The sequence below is a fragment of the Acanthochromis polyacanthus genome, chromosome 21 (assembly GCF_021347895.1).
Source record: "Acanthochromis polyacanthus isolate Apoly-LR-REF ecotype Palm Island chromosome 21, KAUST_Apoly_ChrSc, whole genome shotgun sequence".
Lineage (NCBI taxonomy): Eukaryota > Metazoa > Chordata > Actinopteri > Pomacentridae > Acanthochromis > Acanthochromis polyacanthus.
In genome coordinates, this window is record NC_067133.1 from 19,029,165 (window position 1) to 19,053,427 (window position 24,263).

The 24,263-nt window shown below is 41.9% G+C and overlaps 2 protein-coding genes across 2 annotated transcripts; both read right to left on the minus strand.

Annotated features, from left to right (window-relative positions):
• Positions 1-165: 165 nt before the first annotated feature.
• gmip (GEM interacting protein) lies at positions 166-16,462 on the minus strand. Its single transcript, XM_051941619.1, has 21 exons — positions 16,176-16,462; positions 14,869-14,959; positions 14,041-14,137; positions 13,764-13,827; positions 11,644-11,769; positions 10,327-10,391; positions 10,051-10,158; positions 9,882-9,962; positions 9,457-9,618; positions 9,139-9,276; positions 8,488-8,678; positions 8,170-8,261; positions 8,025-8,084; positions 7,809-7,898; positions 7,585-7,727; positions 5,645-5,821; positions 5,418-5,555; positions 4,862-5,061; positions 4,424-4,745; positions 3,705-3,807; positions 166-1,506 (listed from the first exon to the last, which is right to left on the minus strand). Exons 1-21 carry the CDS (start codon positions 16,261-16,263, stop codon positions 872-874), a joined length of 3,171 nt encoding a protein of 1,056 aa, XP_051797579.1. The 5' UTR covers positions 16,264-16,462; the 3' UTR covers positions 166-871.
• A 731-nt stretch (positions 16,463-17,193) lies between these two features.
• Positions 17,194-24,194, minus strand: colgalt1a (collagen beta(1-O)galactosyltransferase 1a). Its single transcript, XM_022210362.2, has 12 exons — positions 23,820-24,194; positions 21,303-21,413; positions 21,105-21,222; positions 20,392-20,526; positions 20,075-20,279; positions 19,846-19,965; positions 19,599-19,675; positions 19,363-19,469; positions 19,137-19,269; positions 18,927-19,054; positions 18,631-18,837; positions 17,194-18,521 (listed from the first exon to the last, which is right to left on the minus strand). The coding sequence occupies exons 1-12, from the start codon at positions 24,038-24,040 to the stop codon at positions 18,254-18,256; spliced, it is 1,830 nt and encodes a 609-aa protein (XP_022066054.1). The 5' UTR covers positions 24,041-24,194; the 3' UTR covers positions 17,194-18,253.
• Between the last annotated feature and the right edge of the window lie 69 nt (positions 24,195-24,263).

Here is a 24,263-nt window from a genome sequence, read left to right on the forward strand (position 1 = left end):
AAATGAAGATGATAGCACTTACACCCATGCATAAGTCCATTTAGACGTGAGGAATTGTTGCCTCTCTTTACATTGCGCGCAAAAACAAACACATCCAGAGATTTTTTTTTTTTTTTTAAAAAGGCTGTTGGGAAACTAGGAAAGAGTAATGCCCAAACACAGCACTATAATTAGAAATAAACGCTTTATTTTCTTTCTACTATTGTGTCTGGCATGTTTTCCTCTCACACTGAGAGAAGATCGCCTCCTTGTGGCGACACAGGAAAGGTGCATTAAACTAAAAAAAATAACTTCGACATGACACCACTGAAGGAATATCTGTTTATGTGCTACACAAATTACAAAACTAAAATATTTTTTTAAAAATCACGAGTAGTATAAAATAACATTAAAAAAAACAAACACATTTGAAAACATTTGTATTTTCCCATTGTAGTTTGTTCAGGACAAAACATTAAGTGCTGCTTTGTATCTTGTGACCTCCAGTTTCCAACCACTTGCATTCAGATACATTCAAGGTAATGAAAAGTGATTAATACCTGGACCTCTCTTGTCTGGCCTGGGTATTAGACAGATCAAAAGATAAAAATCTCAAAGAAGATTAAATGGTAATAAGGTTTTGGTATCCGAGTAAGCACCAATCCTGAACAATTCTAAACGTTAGTTTGGTACATTTAACTTTTTAGTAAATGAAGACAGTTCTGTTCTACAGAGATGATATTTGGGCAGACGATAGGAGCTTTCATTTATAATAACTACACGAATGTGGATCTTAGTCACTATTGTTAGCCACAGTAACAATGATGCTAATGCAGTCCTCCAGTGTATGTCGATACATTCTGGTGAAATGTCTCCAGATTTTCATAGCCCTTTAGACAAAGAGCTGCTCGTCCTTCCCTGAGTGGCTGCGTCTCAGCTTCAGACCCGACAGGATCTTCTGGGCTGGTGAGGTCAGGTGGTGTTCGACAGGAACTGTCTTTGGTGACTGACACAGAGCGTAGCTTTGACCAGCACGCTGTCTGTTACTGGTCAGATTTATGTTCGGATCTGTTTGAGACCCTGCTGCTGCTGCTTCCTGAGTAGACTCCTGTGCTGTACAGGATGATGCTGCAGGTGATGTAAATGCTGAGTCCAATCCCAGCATGTACTGCACAACCTCGCGAGGGCTTAGTGGGGCGTCAACTTTACTCTCCGGGGCAATGGTGACCTGCTGGGGCTGGCAAGTGTTCTCACTGTAGACATCTAAGTTCTGGGAAAGTCTTTGCATCCTCGGCTCTGGGGAAGAGCTGCGGCTGCTGTCTGCACTCCCTGGATGGCCCCTTGCTGGAGTTGCAGGCTGTCTGGCTGTGCGAGTCAGGTTAGTGAGTCGGGTTCCTGGGTTATGATGCCGGTGATACTTCACAGGCTGTCTGGTGAAACGATATTGCGTCTGGGTCCCAAAATCTGGGGCAGTGTCCGCCACTGATTCACCCTGAGGATCACTTGTTGCCCCTCTCAGAGCCAGGACTGGGGCAGAAAAGGGAGGATAAGCATATGATTCTCAAAGTAAAGCAATACAAACACGTTATTAATGATCACACTAGCAGACCTGACAATCTCTGCATATTGTATTCAAGTACATAAACTGAAAACTTAAAGAGTGCAGAGTGGAAGTATATCCTACCCCGTCTTAAAAGCAATTAAGAGAATTTAAAGACTAATTATGCTGGTGTTGCTTTTGACAGTGGCATATACACTCACCGGCCACTTTATTAAGTACAATTGTTCAACACAAATATCTAAGCAGCCAATCACATGGCCGCAACTCAATGCATTTAGGCATGTAGACAACTTGCTGAAGGTCAAACCAAGCATCAGAATGGGGAAGAAATAGGATTTAAGTGACTTTGAATGTGGCATGGTTGTTGGTGCCAGATGGGCTGGTCTGAGTATCTCACAAACAGCTGAGCTACTGGGATTTTCACCACAATCATATCTAGGATTTACAGAGTGTGGTCTGAAAAATGTTTTGTTGATGTGAGAGGTCCGAGGAGAATGGACAGGGCAGACTGGCTCCAGGTGATAAAAAGGCAACAGTAACTTAAATAACCACTCGCTACAACCAAGGAATGCAGAATACCATCTCTGAACTCACAGCACGTCCAACCTTGAAGAAGATGAGATACAGCAGCAGAAGACCAGACAGGGTGCCACTCCTGTCAGCTAAGGACAGGAAACTGAAGCTACAATTTCTACAGGCTCACCAAAGTTGGACAACAGAAGATTGGAAAATTGTTGCCTGGTCTGATGAGTCTCCATTTCAGCTGCGACATTCAGATGGTCAGAATTTGGTGTGAACAACATGAAAGCATGGATCTGCCTTGTATCAATGGTAGTGGTGGTGTAGTGATGTGGGGGATATTTTCTTGGCACACTTTAGGCCCCTTAATACCAACTGAACATCATTTAAATGCCACAGCCCACCTGAGTATTGTTGCTAACCATGCCCATCCCTTTATGACCACAGTCTATTCCATCAGGATAATCCACCATGCCACAAAGCTCAAATCATCCTAAAGTGGTTTCTTGAACATGACAATGAGCTCACTGTACTCCAATGACCTCCACAGTCACCAGATCTCGATCCAATAGAACCTCTGTGATGTGGTGGAACAGAAGATTGGCATCATGGATGTGCAGCCGATGAATCTGCAGCAACTGTGTGACGCTATCATGTGAATATTCACATCCCCCAAAATCTTTGAGGGATGTTTCCACCAAGAATTAAGGCAGTTCTGAAGACAAAAGGGAGTCCAACTTTTCACTAGCAACATGTACCTAATAAAGTGGCCATTGAGTATACATGCGTTTAGTTGGGATCTGAAACCTTGAAGCTGCTTGTTGTTGTAGCCATAGAGAATAAAAACAGTAAGAGTGAAGCAAGCAGGGCGCCTGTATAGCTCAACGGGTTAAGCAGGTGAACCATGTACAGGGGCTGGTCTCTGACGCAGCAGTCTAGGTTCGATTCCCGCTCACGGCTCTTTGCTGCATGTCCTTAACCTCATTCTTCTCCCCCATTTCCTGTCTCTTTCACTTCATCTATCCAATAAAGCCAAGAAAAGGCCATAAAAATAAAAAATAATAAAAAAAAGAGTGAAGCAGGCAAAGAATAGTTCAAGCCACAGATCTCATTGGCAGCAAAAAACAGTATTATTTTGTAAGCTGGTCACCAAAATCCAAACCAAGATTTCTAACCCAAGTGAATGGTCATATTACATTATGTTGCGTTTAAAATCACCCATTGTTTGCTTAATTCTATTAACGCAATCCTTAATAAAAGCTAAGAAGTCTCATTTCACAGGAATGAATGTCGTCAAAATCTTAGTCTAAAAATAACTTGAGGAAGCATGCGAAGCGTGAAAAAAACAAAGAACTACAGCAGACTTTTGTGGCGCTCTGCACCCACAGTATTTGCTGTTTAGAAAGAAACTGTGTAACTCTAACCAACCACCTGTCTGTGAGAAATGAAGTAAACAACTTGGGAGCTGTATGTGTAACACCTACAAGCTCTCCTAAAGGATTAATTGAAACATGTCCTCAAGTGGCAAAAGCACAAGCTGAAACTAAAAACCTCAACCTCGATAAACTACATAAGACATCAACACTGTGAATTCAATTGTTGTGCACCTATTCCAGTAACTTCTCTATCACTACAACCCGCCTACCTGCTCTCTCATTGGCTTCAGGGCTGAGCTGGTCCACTGCCTCATTGGATGAAGACTTGTCAGATATATAACCCTCGCTTGAGTCTCTCTTGATTGTTCGACTCTGTTGGAATGACACAAGTTGAGTGGTGGAAGTGTTTACAGTCCACATCTAATACTAAAATACTGCAGCACCACTGTATGTGACAGAGATTCTTACTGGGGAATGACTATTAGGATGAGTCTGATTGGTTTATATTAGGTGCAAATGTAGTGTCCTAAATGTAGGAGTTTTTAACTGTTGGATTAAGCTGAAGTAGCCTGCCTGAGGCACAGGTCATTTTACTTTGTACCTCTAATCCATTCAGTATAGCCATAGTAAATGTCTAATGTCTTACAAGTTTTGTTCAGCGCCTAAAAGCAAGAGCAGTGAAATACACGCACAGTAAAGCTTGAAAGAAGATCAGTAGAAACGCAGCAGCTGTGCATCGTGTTAATCCTCACAGAATAAACTTCAGGTTAGGGTGCCAGGTGCTAAGGCTCTTAAAGCAAACAGGTAAGTGTGAACTCTCTCAGAGAATGCCAAGCAACTTTTACTGATCCCTTTAAAACCGAATTAGCTGTCAAACAAAGGTGGCTGCTTAATGGGGAACTCTTGGCATTTGTCACCGATAAGAGTCAAACTGGACTACAGCAGCAGCCACAAAAATTTGTGCTTGAAAAACCACTGAAGCACTTACTTCTAGTGACTGTGGTCGCTCTCTGGAGGAAGTTTCATGTTCCGGGTCGGGATAAACCACCCCTTCCATGGAACAGGAAGCTCTGGGTGGGGTGTCTGGAAGCGGTGCAGTGGGGACTGGAGGAGGAGGTGTGCTGGGTTGCTGCAGGCCAAAAACCTTGTTGTGGTGCGTGATGAGGAACTCAACAAGTACAGCCTGGTAGCTGGTTTCCAACAGGGCAATCATTGACATGTCCGTAGATACTAGAGGACGCAGTAACGTCGGCCCAAACACAATCCCCAAGTTGCTAGCGGACATCTTGTTCTCAAAGTTCTCTGAAACTCTGTAAAGACAAATTCAGGGAAAGCTCAGCCAGCGTTTAACACAGTACAATGTAATCTCTGAAAAGGATTAAGTTTAATGTAACTAGTAAGATCTGTCATCCAGCTGCGTGCTCACTTTTGCAGGTGACACATAATATGCTGCAAAGTGCTATAGCAATATGTAGGAAGCTTCTGTAGTAGCTTTTGCAGGTTGTGAATGATGTCCATTATCTCATTAGTGTCTGGTGGTGTCTCCCTTTCACTCAGGTGCTGAATGGTTTTTCCCACCGTGATGAAATCATTGTACAGGTCAAAGGTTAATAAGGGCTCTGGGAGCTGGAAGAGATAATACTGGAATTATTTGCTGGCACAGAAAGACGAACGATTGCAGTGTGCAAAAGTTTAAGGCACTTCAGACACTCAGAGTTTTCTTTATCACAAAGAGTCTTATTCTGCAGCATGAGACAGTGAAACATACAGCCAAAGTGATTAAAAAATAATGTCAAGAAGAGCAAAGAGTCCTGCAACAGATTCTGTTTATTGAAACTATTCATGCTGTTGTTTTTGAAAACTTCCCTACTTCACCATAAGCGCCTAAAAATGCTCCTTTGCACATTTATGCATGTCTAAATTTTCCTCCTATAATCAACCTAACAAAGACAGTGAGGTTTAATTGCCAATGATTCCTGTACCTCCTTGAAGAATTGCTTAAGGATAGAGGTGATGTCATGTGGTGACAGGTCAGAGAGGTCCACCTGCTCCTTTTGCGTCTCAAACGCCTGGCAGAGCTTCTGAATGCGAGGCTTGGACCCACTCACACGATACACTCCCTCAGAAAACAAAAGCAGACAACAGTTATTGGACCAGCACTCACACTTGACAGCACAGATGCTTTGGTCACTGTGGTGCTTAATCATACCTGGATGGAGAGAGCGCGACTCTCTATCTCAGCGGTGCAGCGCAAAACCACAAAGGGGACCTCATCTGGCGTTTGCCGTGGGAGCAGAGAAAGATCCACTCCGAACACTGTTCCTTTTCTGTGTTCACACTCTAGCTGACACACCTCCATGCACTTCCTGTGCAAAGCTAGCCCACACTTCAAGTGTGACAAAGAAAGGAAAGATGACAAGCATAATCTTAGAGACACCACACATGTTCTCACCATGTTAGTCTAAGACACAAGTCTTCTCACAGTGCATGTACACACGTGGACAAAATTGTTGGTACCCCTCAGTTAAAGAAGGAAAAACCCACAATTCTCACTGAAATCACTTGAAACTCACAAAAGTAACAATAAATAAAAATTTATTGAAAATTAAATAATCAAAATCAGCCATCACTTTTGAATTGTTGATTAACATAATTATTTAAAAAAACAAACTAATGAAATAGGGCTGGACAAAAATGATGGTACCCATAACTTAATATTTTGTTGCACAACCTTTTGAGGCAATCACTGCAATTAAACGATTTCTGTATTTGTCAATGAGCGTTCTGCAGCTGTCAACAGGTATTTTGGCCCACTCCTCATGAGCAAACAGCTCCAGTTGTCTCAGGTTTGATGGGTGTCTTCTCCAAATGGCATGTTTCAGCTCCTTCCACATATGTTCAATGGGATTCAGATCTGGGCTCATAGAAGGCCACTTTAGAATAGTCCAACGCTTTTCTCTCAGCCATTCTTGGGTGTTTTTGGCTGTGTGTTTTGGATCGTTGTCCTGTTGGAAGACCCATGACCTGCGACTGAGACCAAGCTTTCTGACACTAGGCAGCACATTTCTCTCCAGAATGCCTTGATAGTCTTCAGATTTCATTGTACCTTGCACACTTTCAAGACACCCTGTGCCAGATGCAGCAAAGCAGCCCCAAAACATTACTGAGCCTCCTCCAAGTTTGACCGTAGGGACAGTGTTCTTTTCTTCGTATGCTTGGTTTTTGAGTCTATGAACATAGAGTTGATGTGCCTTACCAAAAAGCTCCAGTTTGGTCTCATCTGTCCAAAGGACATTCTCCCAGAAGCTTTGTGGCTTGTCAACATGCATTTTTGCAAATTCCAGTCTGGCTTTTTTATGAGTTTTTTTCAGCAGTGGTGTCCTCCTTGGTCGTCTCCCATGAAGTCCACTTTGGCTCAAACAACGACGAATGGTGCGATCTGACACTGATGTACCTTGGCCTTGGAGTTCACCTTTAATTTCTTTGGAGGTTGCTCTGGGCTCTTTGGATACAATTCCAACGATCCGTCTCTTCAATTTGTCATCAATTTTCCTCTTGCGGCCACGTCCAGGGAGGTTGGCTACTGTCCCGTGGGTCTTGAACTTCTGAATAATATGAGTCACTGTTGTCACAGGAACTTCAAGCTGTTTAGAGATGATCTTATAGCCTTTACCTTTAAGATGTTTGTCTATCATTTTTTTTCGGATGTCCTGGGACAATTCTCTCCTTCGCTTTCTGTTGTCCATGTTCAGTGTGGTACACACCTTTTCACCAAACAGCAGGGTGACTACTTGTCTCCCTTTAAGGCAGACTGACTGATTATGAGTTTGGAAACACCTGTGATGTCAATTAAATGACACACCTGAGTTAATCATGTCACTCTGGTCAAATAGTTTTCAATCTTTTATAGAGGTACCATCATTTTGTCCAGGCCTGTTTCATTAGTTTGTTTTTTTAAATAATTATGTTAATCAACAATTCAAAAGTAATGGCTGTTTTTGATTATTTAATTTTCAATAAATTTTTATTTATTGTTACTTTTGTGAGTTTCAAGTGATTTCAGTGAGAATTGTGGGTTTTTCCTTCTTTAACTGAGGGGTACCAACAATTTTGTCCACGTGTGTACATATTTAATATTTGGCATCATACCTCCTCACATTCAACCCCACTGACAACAATGTAGTTGTCACACTGTTTGCATTTGACCATCTTGCTCTTCATTTTCTTGAGTCGGTGTGTTAGTGCAGCTCGAGAAGGCGCGTGGATTTTAACGGGCTGGCCATCAATGTACTCTGCAGGGAGAGGTTAAGTGGAGGTAAATAAGTGTGGTAAATAAGCCCCCGTCTGTTCACGAAGGAAGGGAGGTAACTAACCTGATTCTGACACTACATCTCGGCCGTCAGCGTCGTCCAATGACACCGTCAGAGTGGATGTGGGTTTGGGCGTCCTCCTATTAGTGTATGCTGTAGTTATACAGTCCCACAGAGCAGATACACAGCACAGGGGAAATCAAAAAGGTTAAGCGATGTAAAGTTTTATTATGCAAGAAGAGGAAAAAGTTGCCGCAACAAATGTAGTCTTGTGCTCACCAGGACTGGACAGAGATTCTAGACTGCCTCCAATGCTCTCACTGTCACTGTACCCTGTTTCTCTAAAGTGCACAAAGCACAAATTGAATTAAACAGGAGTATCTGTCTGTTAATATAGTCATGTGTAGTCATGTAGAGGCCTTACTTCCATCTAGAGGTCGTCTGTAACACACATCATCCGTCATTGGTGAGGAGTCTTGCAGAGTGCTGAGGCCACTGCTGGTTTTCCGTTTGTTGCTTTGAAAATTAAAGCAATGAAGCAATAATTTTAAAGAGTAGAGAGCTAGTGTTATTGCACATCTTATGTTCTGTCATTTATCCTATTATTATTGCAAGTGAGCACACAAATGCACGCATTCTTACTAAAACATCTTCAGAAGTGATGTTCTTACTTTGGTTTAAAAAGTGTCACAGACAATCACAGACAAAGCAACAGCAGAAGTAACCACGAGGTTTAAAATACCCTTTGGCCTGAGAAACATGCTCCTGGAAGCTGAAGACCTGGAGAGGCTGCTCGGGACGGCGCTTGCTCAGGATGAAGAGCAGGTAGGGCTCGCCGGGCTCCAGAGATCTGCATGTCAGCTCCAGGTTGTGGTAGCCGAGAGGAATAGGCTCCGTCTGCTGCCGCTGGTAGAAGAACATGTTGACTGTGGCCTGATGCAAAGAGAGGATGCAACGTGAAGACAAAGCAATGATTTTATCAAGAGATAGTAGGCTGTATGGAATATAAAATATTAAGATGCTGCTCTGCTTGCAAAAATAATTTTCATGCTACCATCATTGCTTACAGTTTCAATATCAATACAAAAGAAAGCATTTTTTTTTACAGTTGAAACATGGCAGATGCGTTGGAATTCTTTAATTTTATATCATTATATAAGCAAAGTTGCAAGCCCTGTATCACTGCTTAAATAGATTATTACTTTTAATCAAAGGCAGGCATTTTATACACAGGTGGTAAATATCCTTAGCTGGTGTTACTATAAGCATCTGTATAGTGCCTTGGGACACTGACATAGATAGTGTTACCATATATTCTACATTTATACCACAACTTGCCCAGCCACACACTGACAGCAAGACAGATGTTTGGTTCTCTTAATTTCATACCAACCTCCTTGAGCACAGTGTCTCCCTGACAGATGAGCTTGCGAATGTGAGAAATAATTCTTTCTTTGACCTTCACTAGCTCCTCTTGGTGGATCCTGGCATCACTCACACACTGTCTGTACAGATTCTCTGCCTCCAGCACCTAGGTGAGACAGAAAGAGGCCTGAGAGCTGCTTTGAAATCGCAAATCTGACATTTTTATATTGTATTATGAAACATTATAAACACACTATGAGCAACCTAGCAATATTCAACCCCTTTTTTCTGTACTAGGACTGAATTACGACTTCATTTTTAGACATTACATTACCAGGACATTCACCTTAGTCTGCGCATCATCCTTAGACTTCCTCCTCTTATCAAGTGTTTTGGTTCCAGCCGTGTCATCCACAGCTTTAGCAGAGACAGCTTTAGCCTTTTCTAGCTCCTCACACCGCTGGTAATATTGCTGCCTGGCCTTTTTCAAAGCAGTCACTGCATCATTCTGAAAACATGAAAGGGTGAAACACGGAGGGGGAAAAGAACAGATTAGTTTCTATTAACAAAGATTGCACCAGTGTACCCAAATAACATACATGTAACAACAGTTACATCAACAAAAAGGACATGTGTGCAATACATAACATACAAACAAACGTATGTATACATCATGGATTATACAGTTTACCTTCAGACACACATGAAGGTTTAATTAAAGTACGTAGAAGGCTAACCTTTAGCTATTAATAGGACTCCTAATTCACTCACCATCCTCCGCTGTTCTCTTGCCCACTGTTCTTTAAACTCTCTCCGCCACTTATCGATCTCATTTCTCTTGGCAGTCAAGGCCTTTGGTACAAAGATACTGGATTGAACACATCTACCTCTAAAAGACAGATGGAGCTGACTTTTTGTGCGTGTGTGTGGACTTCTATACCTGATAACAGCGGTTTTGTATCAGTTCAGACGTCCTTCTAGATGTGACGCTGTTCTTGATGTCTTGCTCTAGAGCCATGGTGTAGATGTACTGCAGTGGCATCATTTCCTACACAGGCAAGAGATTTACACTGCTATTCTATAGTAATTATAGGTAAGAAGGGCAAATGCTACAAACTTTCTTGTAGCAGTGACTCTCCATAATGAATTGTAACTCATTGTGATAGTCAATCCATCAACATTTCCCTTGTCAAATATCCATCAAACAAAGCCATACCTGCTGTGCCACATTCACCTTTGCCCCTTCAGCCGCCTTTATGACATTTTTGGAAAATTCTTGTTCTGTCAAAGAAAATCACATCAGTTTAAGCTTTTCTATGCATAGGCAAGGCAAATTTATTTTTATAGCACAATTCATACACAAGGCAATTCAAGGCGCTCTCTAAAGCTTATTCACAAAATACTATAAATTAGGGAAGGAGAAGACAAACAGAAATGGACTGTTTATTAAAATGGGATCGGAATATGGATTAGTACTGTTGGTTATTGATTCAAAACTCTATTTTAATCAGGCATGTTTAACTCCCTATGAACCTTCAGATGACACTTGTCTCCTGAAAATCTAATCAAACCTATTGAAACCCACCTACAGTAGTACTTGATTAAAGCTGGCCTGGCCTGCATCTATTTTGATCTTAAAAGTGGAACCAATTTGCTTAGAAACAGCTTTGATCTGCATTTTGTATAGGTTGAGGAACTACAACAAGAAATGAACTCATTTATTTCCACTGTTTATGTCTGATGCCGTAAAATCAACAGAAGATAATCTGACTGCTCAGTTCAGGTACAATCACTCCTCTGGCACTGGTGTGTGATCTAACTGCTCTCTTTGAAAATGGACACTGTGCTGCTGCTATTAGGAAACCTGCCTGTTGATCTACTGTGTGTAGTAAGTAGTTTGGGGCTGAGCACCACCCAGAATTACTCATCAGTTGCTATTGCCTAACACTACTCTTAACACCGCTGAGCTTAGAGACTGTACTATCGCTTTGTGTTTTGATTGCTATCAGTAGACTTACATGCTTGACATGTCTGTCTGGACGCTGGGCATGTGTGAAGGCTGATACAAGTGTAATCACTAACTAGGAACTCCAAAGGCATCCCGTGTCCTTTACTAGCCTCCTCTTGCCAGCTAATCTGCCTTGTAATCCTTCCTCTCTGTGTGTGCAGCATGTAGCTCACCAGGGTGGCTGCACCACCAGCGGTCATAAGCAGTGAGTGGAAAAATTACAGACTGACTGTATTACTGCCTTTTCTTTTCTTGATCGACAATACAGAGCAAGGCATCTAAATTTAGTCAAAAACAAGTAAAAATTCTCTTGAATGAATACCTACACTACCTCTATAAGAAACTATTTGGGGAGGACTTATACAACACGATGCATAATTTTAAATTAGTACATTTTTGGTAAGACTAGTAACTGCATTGTGGATGTCATGATTTCCATTACCCAGTGTAGAGACAACAGATTTGCATTCAGATATTTTGCATGCTACCCTGCTACTTCCTTTACTCAGCTGCACGTGTACATACCCAAGCTGATTCTCTTCTCCATCCAGGCCAGAAGGTCTTTGGCATAGCGGCACCACATCTTGGCGTACTGCATGGCCGTCTCCACTCCATCCTCGCAGCGACAGAGGGCCAGGTCTGCTTCCTGGGCTGTGAGGGAGTACATCAGCATCACTGTATGCTCCTTACACTTGGAGCTGTACCCAGGGATTACACCGTGTCCACCGGGCTTCACCCCGCAGCTTGTCTCTCTTCTGGAGGACTCAAACAGCCTCCAGCCTCAAAGTAACACCTTTCTATTACTAGAGTGACAACCACAAGCTCCCAGACTTCATCAGACAGTAATAATCAAAAAGCAAAATCCACTTTAAAAAAAGAAGTATGCACAAACCCAAAAAAGGAAACATTGATTGCATATGGCAAGTCATAGCTGCTCCTCAATGTGGAGGTCCTGTGGTTTCCAGAAGGAATTGTAGGTATCTCTTGCACATAAACACAGCTGATGTATGCTGTTGACTGACCAAAAAAAACCCTCTTAAATCTGCCCTACATCCTCCGCTTGACACAATGGGGATGTGACCTGACAGGGGAGGGTTTCTGTGGACCAAAGGCAAACAGCTTTAGCTGAATACTTCCCTCCTCTCTGCTCTTCCTCTCTCTGCCTAGCCCCGCCCTCTCACACCTGTTCACTGCTGGTCAGCTACAAACTGCCCCCTGCTCTAAACCAGTGGGCAGTATCAAACACCACTATGTCACAGCTCGACTTTGGCAGGCAGGGTGTTGATATGGCAACCGTTCTTCTTCCTCTGTGAGTCACACTAACACAGGGGTGGATGATGTTTGTGTGACAGTCATATGGTCTAACAAACGCTCCCCACGCAACTTTCTATTTTCCACTCTACATCGCACTTCCAGAACAATTTGGAAATTAAAGAATAATATAATCAAAATAACATCATTTTTTCCTAAACCAGCATTTTGAGTGCACGTACACTTTGGGAACTTTCACTTCTTCTAACAGTCCACAGTTCAATGTTTTTTTTTTTAAACCAAGCAAGCACACCACAGCCAGAAAGAGTGCAACGACTTCTCTTTCAAGTTCCTCACTCAGACACGCAGATTTTAGTCCAGCCTGTTGTTTTACACAGATGCCAAATACAGTTAGACTGGTAGAAAAATAAATCCAAGGGTGATATTTTTCTGTGTCTTTAGGAAAAGTCCAAAAAAATAGAACAGGCAGTTCCAGGGTAATGATGGACTTGTGGCTGGGTTGTGTGCTAAGGTTGACCTCCCTTAGCCTTCCCTCTCGATGGGATAGGAAGAGCTCCGAGCACTTTCAGAGAGCACTCCTTCTGTACTCCCCCATGTGTATGGCCCCCAGCCTTGAACTGAGGATTATCCTGGTCAGGTCCAGATTGCGCAGCGACAGGCTTTGGAGGAGCATCGAGTGAGGTTTACCTCCTGGTGTGTGACCTGGCAAGTAGGGTGGGGTGGGGTGGGGGAGGTGTTCTAGGAAATAGTCCATGCTGCTCTACATTGGCTACTTCTTCTATTTTACTATTTATACTACCTAATTTCAACACCCCATGCCTCTGTAATTCCAAATCTCTGACTGTGTGTTGTGACCTATGGCACAGTTTGAACCAAACTGAGGTTCATATACTTGGCAGTGATTCCTGATGAAAACTATGAGTAAATCTTTTTCTCAATCTCCCTTGTATTTACTGCCTTAGGGTGTGTAACACTGACATTTCCTCTTTCATTAGATTGGTCTGTCTTCCCCTTGTATGTAACATTAAACTTGGAACAGCTGTCTCGTGCTTTAATCCTCTCCCCTTATCCTAATCTCGTTACAACAGGGCAATTACAACTTACAGCGAATTATAAGAAAAAAGTTTAGACTGAAGAAGATACTCGATTAAATGGTGCAGACAAAAGTCCCTGCATCTCCCAGTGACCTTTGGATATGATGGATATTACTCATTGGTCTACATACAAGTAACATTTACTGGTGGTGATGGAAAGTATACACAAATGTTGTGATGATTCCCTGTGTGCAGTGCTTCACAGTTTATATCAGACAGACATACACTGTCTTCCACACTTTCTTTGTTCTCTTTCTGCCTCTCACACACAAATCCTACCTGCTTGGTTTCCATCCCCTTCACTGCTCTCAGCACGTGTCTGTGAACACAAGGCATCTTCACTCTGTTGGGAAAATAAAGACTTTTATGCTGTGAAAGCACAATTAATCTCATGAATACGCTCCTACAGTATTCTGTGAATCCTTTACAAAATCTAAAAAATTAACTATTTCTGGTAGGAATGAGATCAATAAGTGTAGAACCAGCAGCTGAAATAAACTCTAACCTAAACAGCAACAGACAAATTCCTCATTATTTTCAAGTATTTATTTCTTACAGGCGCATCTTGTTGCTCTGTGAGCTCCGCACTTTCTGTAGAGATGGACTCTGAGATGGACAGAGAGTCAATGTCTGCCAGCAGATCCTCCCCTGCACTGAACCCAGAATGAAGGCATTAGGAGGGAAACATACGCAGTCAAACTGCAATGACTAACAAAGTTTAGGCGTTGTCGAGGAACAAACTGTGATGAAATGATTAAAATACACAAAAGAAACACGACTCAACACGCTGATTCCATATGTTTCTATGGCTGATCAATACCACACATAAATGTCTTCAGGATACTTTATACACAAAATATACATCCCTGTAGCTCTACTTTACAACTATCATATATTATTTTGATGCGTTTGTGTGGTTCTGAAAGAAATGCTGTAATGTCAAGGCAAAAAACATTCATCCTATAAAAGGTGGATTCATCATAAAATTAGAATCAGAACCATATGAGATTAAGAGAGACATAATTGATTTTACTTTGATTCAATCTTTATTTTAAAGCTGTCATGACATAAAGTTGACAAAATATGTTCAAACATTTTTATCCTTGATGGTTTCCTATGATCAGACAAATGTACAGCACTGTAGCCTTCTAAGACTCAAGCTTAGGTTGGGCTTGCAGTTTAGATCTAGTTATTTGGGATAAGGAGTAACCAATAAATATAGTGATTGGATAATATCTCATATCTGATTATTCTATTTTGTATATACATGTGGAGGCTTAGAAACACCTCACTACTCACTGTATTCAGAAAAAAACTGAACAAGCAGAGTGATGCAGGAGACAAAAGAAACCAGCAGCACCATTTGTAAATATTAAATACTTACGAAGGAATTAAAGATAAATCAAGGTTGTCAAAATCTCTGAAGATCTCGCTGTAGCGCTTTGTTTCAGATTTATGATGTGCCTTCTTCACATCTGAAATGAGAAATGGGAAATTTAAGATACACAGTAATAAGATGGCCTTACTTCTCAGGTCATGTGGGAACACTTGTAGATTTCAGATCCTAAAACGTGATCGTTAATACCAAGAACGAGTGCAGAGAAACGCACAATATTTCACATTTAACATAAATGTTTTGTGTAAAGGCCAAACCAGTCTTTTACATATTTGTGAACAAACTGCAGCTCACAAATGCACATTAAGAAAGATGATTCTTCTTAAAATGAAACGTAGAAGAAAAGAAATCAAACTCGGTTCCTCTTCTGAAGCCACGTCTAACAGTATTTCCTTTGAACTGCCGAGTAAAATAGCTCCTTGGCTGAACTAAAATACAATGTGGAACAATGTCGTGCGTTTTGACAATGAAACCTCCAGCTTTTGTGCTCACACTGTTTAAACGGTGTTTCACTCTCTGACATGCAAAAAGGATAAAAACAGATCTTTTTTTTTTTTACAACAGATGCAACAAATGAGAGAAAGAAATCTTTCTCTCTCTCAGAGATGCCTCCATTTTGGTCAACCACATCCTGCTTGCAATTTGTGTCATGTCCCATACTGAACATAGAGTCCTTGTTTTTCACACCAGCAGCGTTTCAGTATAAGAACTGACAGAGATCAGCAAAATTAGCTTTCAGTGATCTCCAATCTCCACAAGCCCTTCACTGTTTTTACTGTATATTTGTAGGAAGTACAGGCTTTTTTTTGTGTAGAATTTTAGGACACATTGTGGTAACTTCTTTGACAGGAATTTGTAAGCTTATTGCAAACACTTCTACTGTCACACTGTTCCTATTGATATCATAAACTAGTACTCTGTTGTTGGCTTCTTGCAAAGAATTAAAGTAGGCATGTCCTCTTCAAAATACAGAAGTTGAGCAAAAAACACAGAACAAGAATGTGTCAAAACGGAGGAAGAGTTCAGGAAGTTCACCAACAGGCACATTAACAAAGATTCTCCTGACACATTGTGCATACAGTGCATGCATGTACCCACATGCATTACCCGTGCCATAATTTGTTTCACTGCAATGTCAGCATATTTTCAATCAACACATACCAAACGAGCATTTAGCCATTTCAAACCATCTGAAAGAAAATGACTAAATGGCTGAAAGTTTTAGACAATCCAGTATGTAAAGTAAAATGCAACTTTGTCAACATGTTCAAGCATCGAAAATGTTGTGTGCTCACCTGTGACTTGAGAGGAATCCTTGTTGGGCACTAGGTTTTCTTCCATTTCTACGCTATCAGCACAGCAGCCGGGCCCTACCAGTAACATTCAGACATCATCAGTCACTCAAGTCACACTACAACACACAACACAAAACAATAAGAGCTGCAGTGGCAGGAAATCTGCACTGCAGTGTACACACAGTGACACTTTTAGAAGGGTAATAGCCCGCAGCTCTCAGTTTGCTGCCGTTCTCAAAGTCATCTTCCTCTGGTGGAGTGGAGGTTGGCCGGTGTATTCACCATCAAGGGAAGAGGAAGTGTATCTTACTGTCATTTTAAGCCCCACCCACGCCGTCTCACCAAATATAGTGACAAGGTGCCACTGTGGTAAGTTTGTGTTGCAGAAGTAGGAACAATTTCTGAGCTCGGACAGATACGAGACTATGCTGCACGTCAGAGTATAAACTATTAAATTCTTTATTAACTGAACAAATGAGATGATCAAATTTTGTCCCATATACAGTACTTAATTTCTGCAATGAATCCTCGGTTAGGGGTGCCTTCGAAAGAGTAATTTAGTACTATAAGATGCCCTATGTGACCTATTTTAATCACATTTTTGAAATTAAATCTGATCGGGTCACCAGATCAAGTAATAGTTAAGTATTAATCACTGCAACACGATTATCTAGGCTCAGATTTACTGCAAAATGTTCTCTAATTGTGGTGCTTAACAGCTGAAGCAGAGTGTCAGATGAGGGACACATTGAGGGGTGAAGATAAAAGATAAAACTGAGAACAAGCTTAGTTCAACAAGTGTGAGTGGCTCCTGTACCCTGTGCCATTTTTAGTGACTGCAGAGGTATAAACGTAAAAAAAAAAGTTCACAGCCATGTGGTGTTAAAGAGGCCACAATAAACAGCTACTGTAACAGAGGGATCCCACCATAAATGTCATACATTCTATTTGTACCATCAGCGTTGAGAGAGAAATGGAAAAACTAACATAATGTATACAGCAATCACACTTTCATACATTTAAAAATAAACATTTTATTTTTCGTTGGCACAACGCACCGCTAACATTTCTGTGCACAATCAGTGGGTGAATGTCTCGTATCGGTACTCTACAGAAACCAACGTCTTCACATATCTGGCCACGTGACGAGGAAACCATGGCAGAATAAATAAGCTGTGGAAAGCACAATGATCCAGACTTTACACCCTATCTTGTGTAGCGAACCTTCCATGAAGCTCAAACTGCTCAAATTCGGACTTAACTCATCTGAGAAGGATTAAGATGACGGCCAGAGTGTGTTTGAAATTGTTCAGTCGAGTTCTTTCTGAGGGAACTCAAAGGGAACATATAACCATATTCTTCTCAAATCAGAGAGTATGTGGTGTGGACAGTGGTTTGTCTCACTTGTAACAATATCAACAGCTAGTCCGTGACACTAGTCTGATGAGACACACAAAGAGGCAACAAGAGACTCGGGAGCAACAAAGTGCACAATTAGTAAACGCCTTCAGTATTACTGCAAATCTAGGATGCTGATTTAGCACCAACTGTTGCATGTGTGTTTTGTTGCTTTGATAACATTTTGCTACATGCATCCACAAGTCTGGCTAATGATTATTTAAAACACAGCACCGTTGAGATTAAAAGCAAATAATATGACAACTGTTTCCATTTTTCTCAGTGATATGGAGTGTAGCTAAACCATATTTTGTCTATGAAATGATGAGAAATGATTCAAAAGTATTTCACAGTGTACTGAAATGTAACACCAGTTTCATTCTTCGCTGATAAGCATGTTCATTTCTGTATGACAGACAGAGTTTGGGTACCGCAAATGCCATCCCAAATGGCAAGTCTAGTGCCTTTGTTAAGTAAAAACTACCAAGAAAACATAAGATGCACATGTTCCCTTTTCACCTTGTCACATCTGATAACTTAAATCTTTTTTAGAAACCTTGACGTCACATCCCTGCTGCAATGCAAAATCAAAATAACTAAAGATCGAACATGATTTGAAAAACTGACGTGGTTTGTCCCATGCACCTTTACATTTTTCCGAGGCTCTGGTTCAGTCCTTCTCATAGCTCGTCCCGTGCTGTACTGTCCAGAGGGGACTGCAGCACGTCTGAGTTCTGGGCTTCGCTGCTGATCTCAGCTTGCTCTCGAGTTTTTCCTGAGCGCGCTCTGTCCCAGTCAGTGCGGACCTTGTCGTTGTCCCACACAGTCGAGGTCTCAGTGTCGCTGATGTAGCCCTTGTCACCTGTATAGTGTGTTGGATACACAAGAAGAGGCTCTGCAGAGAATGCTTTCAGGTCCCTGGTTTCAAACTGATCCATGTAATCAGACCTGAGGAGGAGAAAGCAAGGTGAAGAAAAGCAAAAAAAAATAAATAAAAAATCCGAAGCAGATGTATATGTTATGTGTGTGTACTTGTGCTAGCTGAGTAAATACTTACACAGGGTGTTTATTGTACATGATAGGAAGAAACTCATCCACTGGCAAAATCTTCTTCAGCGGTTCTGCTTTCAAAAGTTTCTCAGCGCCCTGTAACGACATCATATAGCCTAGTGTCCAATATGAATAGTCTGCCTCCACTAAGTTATGTATATTTGGCACTGCTTTCTCTGGGTGATCCACTTGCATTCTCTTCCGACCAATATAACTGGAAGAAAGAAACAGAAAAGAGAGGTGAGAGGAAATTGCAAACTAAGGAGAACTGAGGTAAAAGGTAAAGATTTGGTAGGAACTCACATGAGGTCCCAATCCAGTCCTTCTTTCTCCACCTCACTCATCAAGTTCATCAAACGACGTTTGAAGAAAACCTCAAAGCGCAGGTCGTCCTCAATCACCAGAGAGGTGTGCAGGCGTCGCTCCACAATCTGAGGCCAGATACAGATTTAGCAAAAAATTACCCACCTAGCTGGTTTGGAAATGCTTAAATGCTTGAATTCTGGGGTTCACCTCTTTCCAGATGTTGTAGTGAGAAAGAAAGCATCCCAGCTCTCCCTTTGTTAGCGGTCGACCGTGATAAGGGTCACTGTAGCCAGGCAGCATATGGATGCCCATACTATGAACCTCACTAACGTTCATCGCTCTGAAAAACAGAGAGAAGAAGAAATATGACAAAGTGGCAGGAAGAAGGGACACAGTTGTAAATAAAAGCATTCTTTAGACAGAACGAACTTACTTTCCATCTACAGCTGCAATGACTTTACAAGCAATCTCCTGCTCATACAACGTCCGCAGCATTCGATCTCGGCGGTCAGTCCGCCTTTGCAGGTTTATCATGAACACCTGCACACAGGGCATCGGTGGAACCAGTCAGTGCAATTACAGACTTCAACAACAATGAAAGGTTTTCAGAACAGAAATGGATAGAGGGCCATTTTTGCAGATTCCATCTTCAAGTCACTCCTTACTCACCTCATCAAAGCCCAGTTTGTCAGGTTGTTTTCTAGGAACACGTATGTGTTTGGAAGGCATCACTGGGGCATTTCGCACTACACAGTTAGAGGGAAGATGGATGCAGAAATGGTATAAATGATATACAGAAACCCATGCGGAAAGTTATCATTACACGGAACAGCGAGAAGCAGAATGAAGACTTAAAGCCAGAGGAAAACAGGGAGTTTGCAAAAGTAAACTCCTCAGTCCCAATGAAGCTACTCACCGTTAACTTCTAACAGGGAGTGCAGGAAGCTGTCAGTTTCGTCTTGCAAAGTACTATGTGAGCGTAATGGCACAGGGAAGTAACCATAGGTCTCCCTGTTGCATACAAACATCTGAACATCTGTGGAAACAAGACGTTAACCTGGAGATGTATTATTTAGGTTAAAAAGTTTACAGCCAAGAGGGTAGCATCTTGAGATCTAAGGTATAAGTGCCAAAAAGTCAAATACCTGCCATCCGAGCAGAATATGCAAACACAATGATGTCATCAAATGCCCAGCTGTATTCTGGGTGTGGCGGGTGAAAGGCCAGCTGTCTGGATGCCTCTTTCCTGAGGTCTATCAGGAATGTGGAGTGGACCATGGGAACAGCAAAACAGCCCTTCCGTATCTGCTTTCTAATAGGTATGTAAGCAGGAGTCCGCTTATAGTAGCCCTGCAGGAGGAGAGTTGAACAACAATGGAGTGCAGGCAGAATTTCACAGCATTTGCTAAAAATCAAGCTTTTTGGAAACACAAGCAGCTACACCAAGTTATCATAGCAGTACCTGGGAGGTCATTCCACACCAGAAGTTTGAATAGGCCGCACGGGATTCAAGCATCGGAGCAATAATAGTCTTGTTCTCTTTCATGAGCTTCCAGAGCACATCGGGGTTGGTGAGGAGGTTATCACAGTCCACCAGCTACACGAGGGAGAGCAGAAAAATGAGAAGAAAAGCTGCAAAATGTGACGTGAAGAGTCACAGAAGTGTACACGTAAAACGCCAGGAGGTCACTTAAAAATCGTCAGAAGAAACGCTTCACAGGTCATGAAGGTTAAATGGGGCACTAAAATGGAATGGTTAAAAACCCCCAAGGACTATTTATTGCAATTCTGTCGAAGAGAAAGCGAAGAAGTAAAGCTGAGAGCACAAAATTATGGATGTATTTCATTTCAAAATTATACCCCACTGAAGCAAGACAATGTGGGCTGGGCTGTGGAATACAAATAGAAATGTGCTGCTTTTATAGTTTAAGGATCCAGATGAACGAGACCAGAAGATAAACTTTAACCATAAGAGGCAAAGTGTAACTGGGCCAATTTTCAAAACCCCTGTGTTTCTTTTAAATTGCACTTGTGGTGGAGCTTTGGACTTGAGATGTGCTTATCCTTTTATTATTGAATGATTAAAAATAGCACGCTTTGAAGCATTGGCTCAACACTTAAAGTGGAAACATTTTCAGTGTTGTTCGGCTCTCTCTTTTTTCACTGTTAACTTACCATAAAGTAGTCTGCCCACATTTCTCGAGCAGACTCCAGCGCTACTTGCCGAAGCTTCATAACATGCTCATAGCGGAGATCTGTCCACTGCTTCGGACCATCCGCATCTGCATAACGTCTACAGAAGACAGTTTGAAATTAATCAGTCTTTTTTTTTATTGCACACAAGTTCACCACAAACTTTAGTAAGTAGCCAACCTGGGTTCCTCTTTTGGTCGCCACTCCACGTAATGGTAAAGGTTTTGCACCTTCACAAGCCAGTCCCGCAGAACATCTGTAGTGTTGTCCTCATTGTGATCAGTTGCTACCCTGTCAACGTGCAGCAACAGTAAATGATTAGAATGAACTCTATTCAACATCAGGGTGACTGAACATAATCAACAACCAAGACCAAAAGAAAGGAGAAAAAAGGTAACAATGGTTGAATGTAGAGCTTGTGCCAGACCAGTTCAAGCTGAGACCAGAGTTGTAAGACAAAACCATGACTCAAATAACAACAGTCCTGTTGTAAACTCTTTGTCTGCAGCTGTGGGAACTGACACAAGTGTTATTGATACCAACATGAGAAAACAAAAGCACAGTACATCTAGTTGGTATCACTTCAGTGGAATATCTCCGAATTTGAGGAGTGAGCAGGAAATTGGAAAAGGACAATAACGCTGAAGAAACAACATTAAAGAAGTAGCCTGGGTCATATAAACCTGATGAAGCCATGTGGAAGGTAAGCGAACCCGAGTTAGGCTGTCTGACTGAATTCTGCAAATGGACTGAATCAAACCACACGTTGCTCTGTTTGCCTTAATCCCTCTTTCTCTAAATATGCGACATCATCAGCTAGCCAGTCATGTAGGTCCGCAGACTCTTCTGCAGAAAGAACAGCTGCTCTACAGCCAGCTGCGTTTGTGTTTTCCTCATGTGTTCCACAGAAATTCTCTTGAAGGATCTCCCACAGTTCTGTGAGAACACTGCAGCTCTGTGCTAAACTATTTTTCCCCACAATCCTGCTGTCCAACCTTCCAGTTCCTCAGAATTAGAATCACACTGATTGTTCCTGTTCATGTTCAGACAAAACTAACATTTACTAAAGCATATTAGAACACAGGCGTGATGGTTGCTGGAAATGGGCCTCTGTACCCCTATGTAGATATTTCATGAAAAATTTCCAGCTAGAATAGTCATTTACCACATTAACAAAGTCTACACCGTAATTCTGATTCATTTAATGTTATCTTCATTGAAATAAACTGCTTTTCTTTAAAAAAAAAAAAAGTACATTTCTAAGTGAGCCCAGACTTTTGAACAGTACTGTACATCTGTGGTGTGTCGCTTTCTGATCTGATCTATTTTTGGTGGAAGCGAAGTGAAAATGCAGAGCTAAATGCAGTTGCCAAAGATTTAATTGACTGTTTCGCCAGTTCTAATTCTGAGGCTTTGGCTTGCTTTCAAACAGCTGCAAAGCGCTCGAACAAAATGCACACAACTTGTCGCAGTGTTTACAACTTGACACAGTTGTTTGCATTTTCCTGCTTGGAGAGCACGTTAAACAAAACTACCATCACCGCAAACATATGTACAGAAGAATTTTATAGCCACTAGGCAGAAAAGAAAAACGCATTCAGTTATATAAAAGGTCCTCATTAAAGTGAAACTTGCTCATCAAGGTGGTGAGTGAAAAGGAAAACTCTCCCAAGTCCTTCAGGCGGTAATTCAAAGTGCTCAGAGCTGAAGGAGCAAATGCGAGTGGGCTGTTGGAGCATGTTGTTTAGTTATTGTGGGACAAGCACCTCCCTCTCACTTCCCTTGGCTTTTGCCTGAGCATGACAGACACATGTCTAAAATGTTTACAGCATACATTTGCACAGCTATTAGGCAATTGTCTGCCACGAATCCCAGCAGATGGGATGCAAAAGCCTACAGAAACATGTGTTTAGTGAGGCATAATGGTGCACAACACAACCAGCTTCTAGTTCCCAGAATCATTTAGCGTGAAGAGTGAATATTTAACATTGCCCTTTTCCTTCCATAAGCCAACTGGACTGTGACATGTTTTTTTCTCATACAGAATGAACATGAATTATGCACAATGTCAAGAGGCATTGAGTTGCTTTCACACCTAATAGTGCCATCAAAACTCCTCACAAATTGGGCTACACTGAGGTCTGTGGAATTCAAAATTGATCTAGTATATATCATGATCATGTAATCAATGACTGAGGAGCTTAGTTGAAGAAAGCTACGTGTGTGGAAGCAGAAATCCTGCTGAGAGTGTGTGTGATCATTCATAGAGTCCCCTCCCCTCCACGTATACAGATCAATGCGACGCACGGTTCCTCAGGGTCCAGATGTGCTCACCTCTGTCCTCAACCTCTGCCCAACAATAAAACAGCGGCTATTTAAGCTTGCTGTAATACAGTTGATCTGCCTTTAGCGCTAGTGATCCTGCTTGTTGAGATTTGTCGGATGGATTTTATCCCGGAAAGTATGCAGGCTACCGTGCGCAAAAACAGAACTTGGCTTTGTTTCCAAAAGCCATTTTTGCTACCCTGTCAATCTCTACAGGTCCACCCTCTTTTCCTACCCTTCTCTGCAAATCTGCAGCACAGCCTGACGCATGTGGTTTCTTAGGAAAAAAATGTTTGGGTTAAAATCAAATGTGACCTTAAAGCGAGTGAGCTGAAGGTTTTTTTTGTTGTTGTTTTTTTACAGATAACTCACCACAGAGCCATGCGGTCTTTGGGGTAGTTGAGGCGCTCGATGGTACCCAGGAAATACGGCAAGGAGTGCTCGGAGTTTCTACAAATCAGGGCGATCAGGATCCGAGGAGCGAGGAGAGGAGACTCGGGGCTCCAGCGCTCCTCCGCGAAATATCCCTGAGCAGGAGAGCAGCAGGACAGGAGGGAGAGGAGGAACAGGAGCAGGCCGGCCGGCCCGAGCATCGCGTCTAATAAATTATCAAATGTGAGATAATACAGAAAGGGATCGGTGCTGTAACTCAGGATGAGCTACAGAAAAGTTGCCTGTTGGCTGTGCGCGGTCATCACATATTAGAAAGTCCTCACGGCAGCTCCTGATGTGACAGCAGCGAGTTGAGCTTTAAAGGGGTGGGATGTGCTTGGATCTTAAAGGGGATGGGCCATCAGGCTGGCAGCACACACAAAA

What these genes read in the sequence shown, in the direction of transcription:
- gmip (XM_051941619.1), bottom strand. Translation starts at nt 16,263, where the DNA reads ATGTTACTGGTAGGGCCCGGCTGCTGTGCTGATAGCGTAGAAATGGAA. An exon ending in AGGTGAATGTGGCACAGCAG is followed by an intron (nt 10,159 to 10,326) that starts GTATGGCTTTGT and finishes TTGCCTGTGTAG; the next exon opens with GAAATGATGCCACTGCAGTA. An exon ending in TACAAAACCGCTGTTATCAG is followed by an intron (nt 9,963 to 10,050) that starts GTATAGAAGTCC and finishes TTTGTACCAAAG; the next exon opens with GCCTTGACTGCCAAGAGAAA.
- colgalt1a (XM_022210362.2), bottom strand. Translation starts at nt 24,040, where the DNA reads ATGCTCGGGCCGGCCGGCCTGCTCCTGTTCCTCCTCTCCCTCCTGTCC. An exon ending in CTCCCTGTTAGAAGTTAACG is followed by an intron (nt 19,676 to 19,845) that starts GTGAGTAGCTTC and finishes CTAACTGTGTAG; the next exon opens with TGCGAAATGCCCCAGTGATG. An exon ending in ACAAACTGGGCTTTGATGAG is followed by an intron (nt 19,470 to 19,598) that starts GTGAGTAAGGAG and finishes CCCTGTGTGCAG; the next exon opens with GTGTTCATGATAAACCTGCA.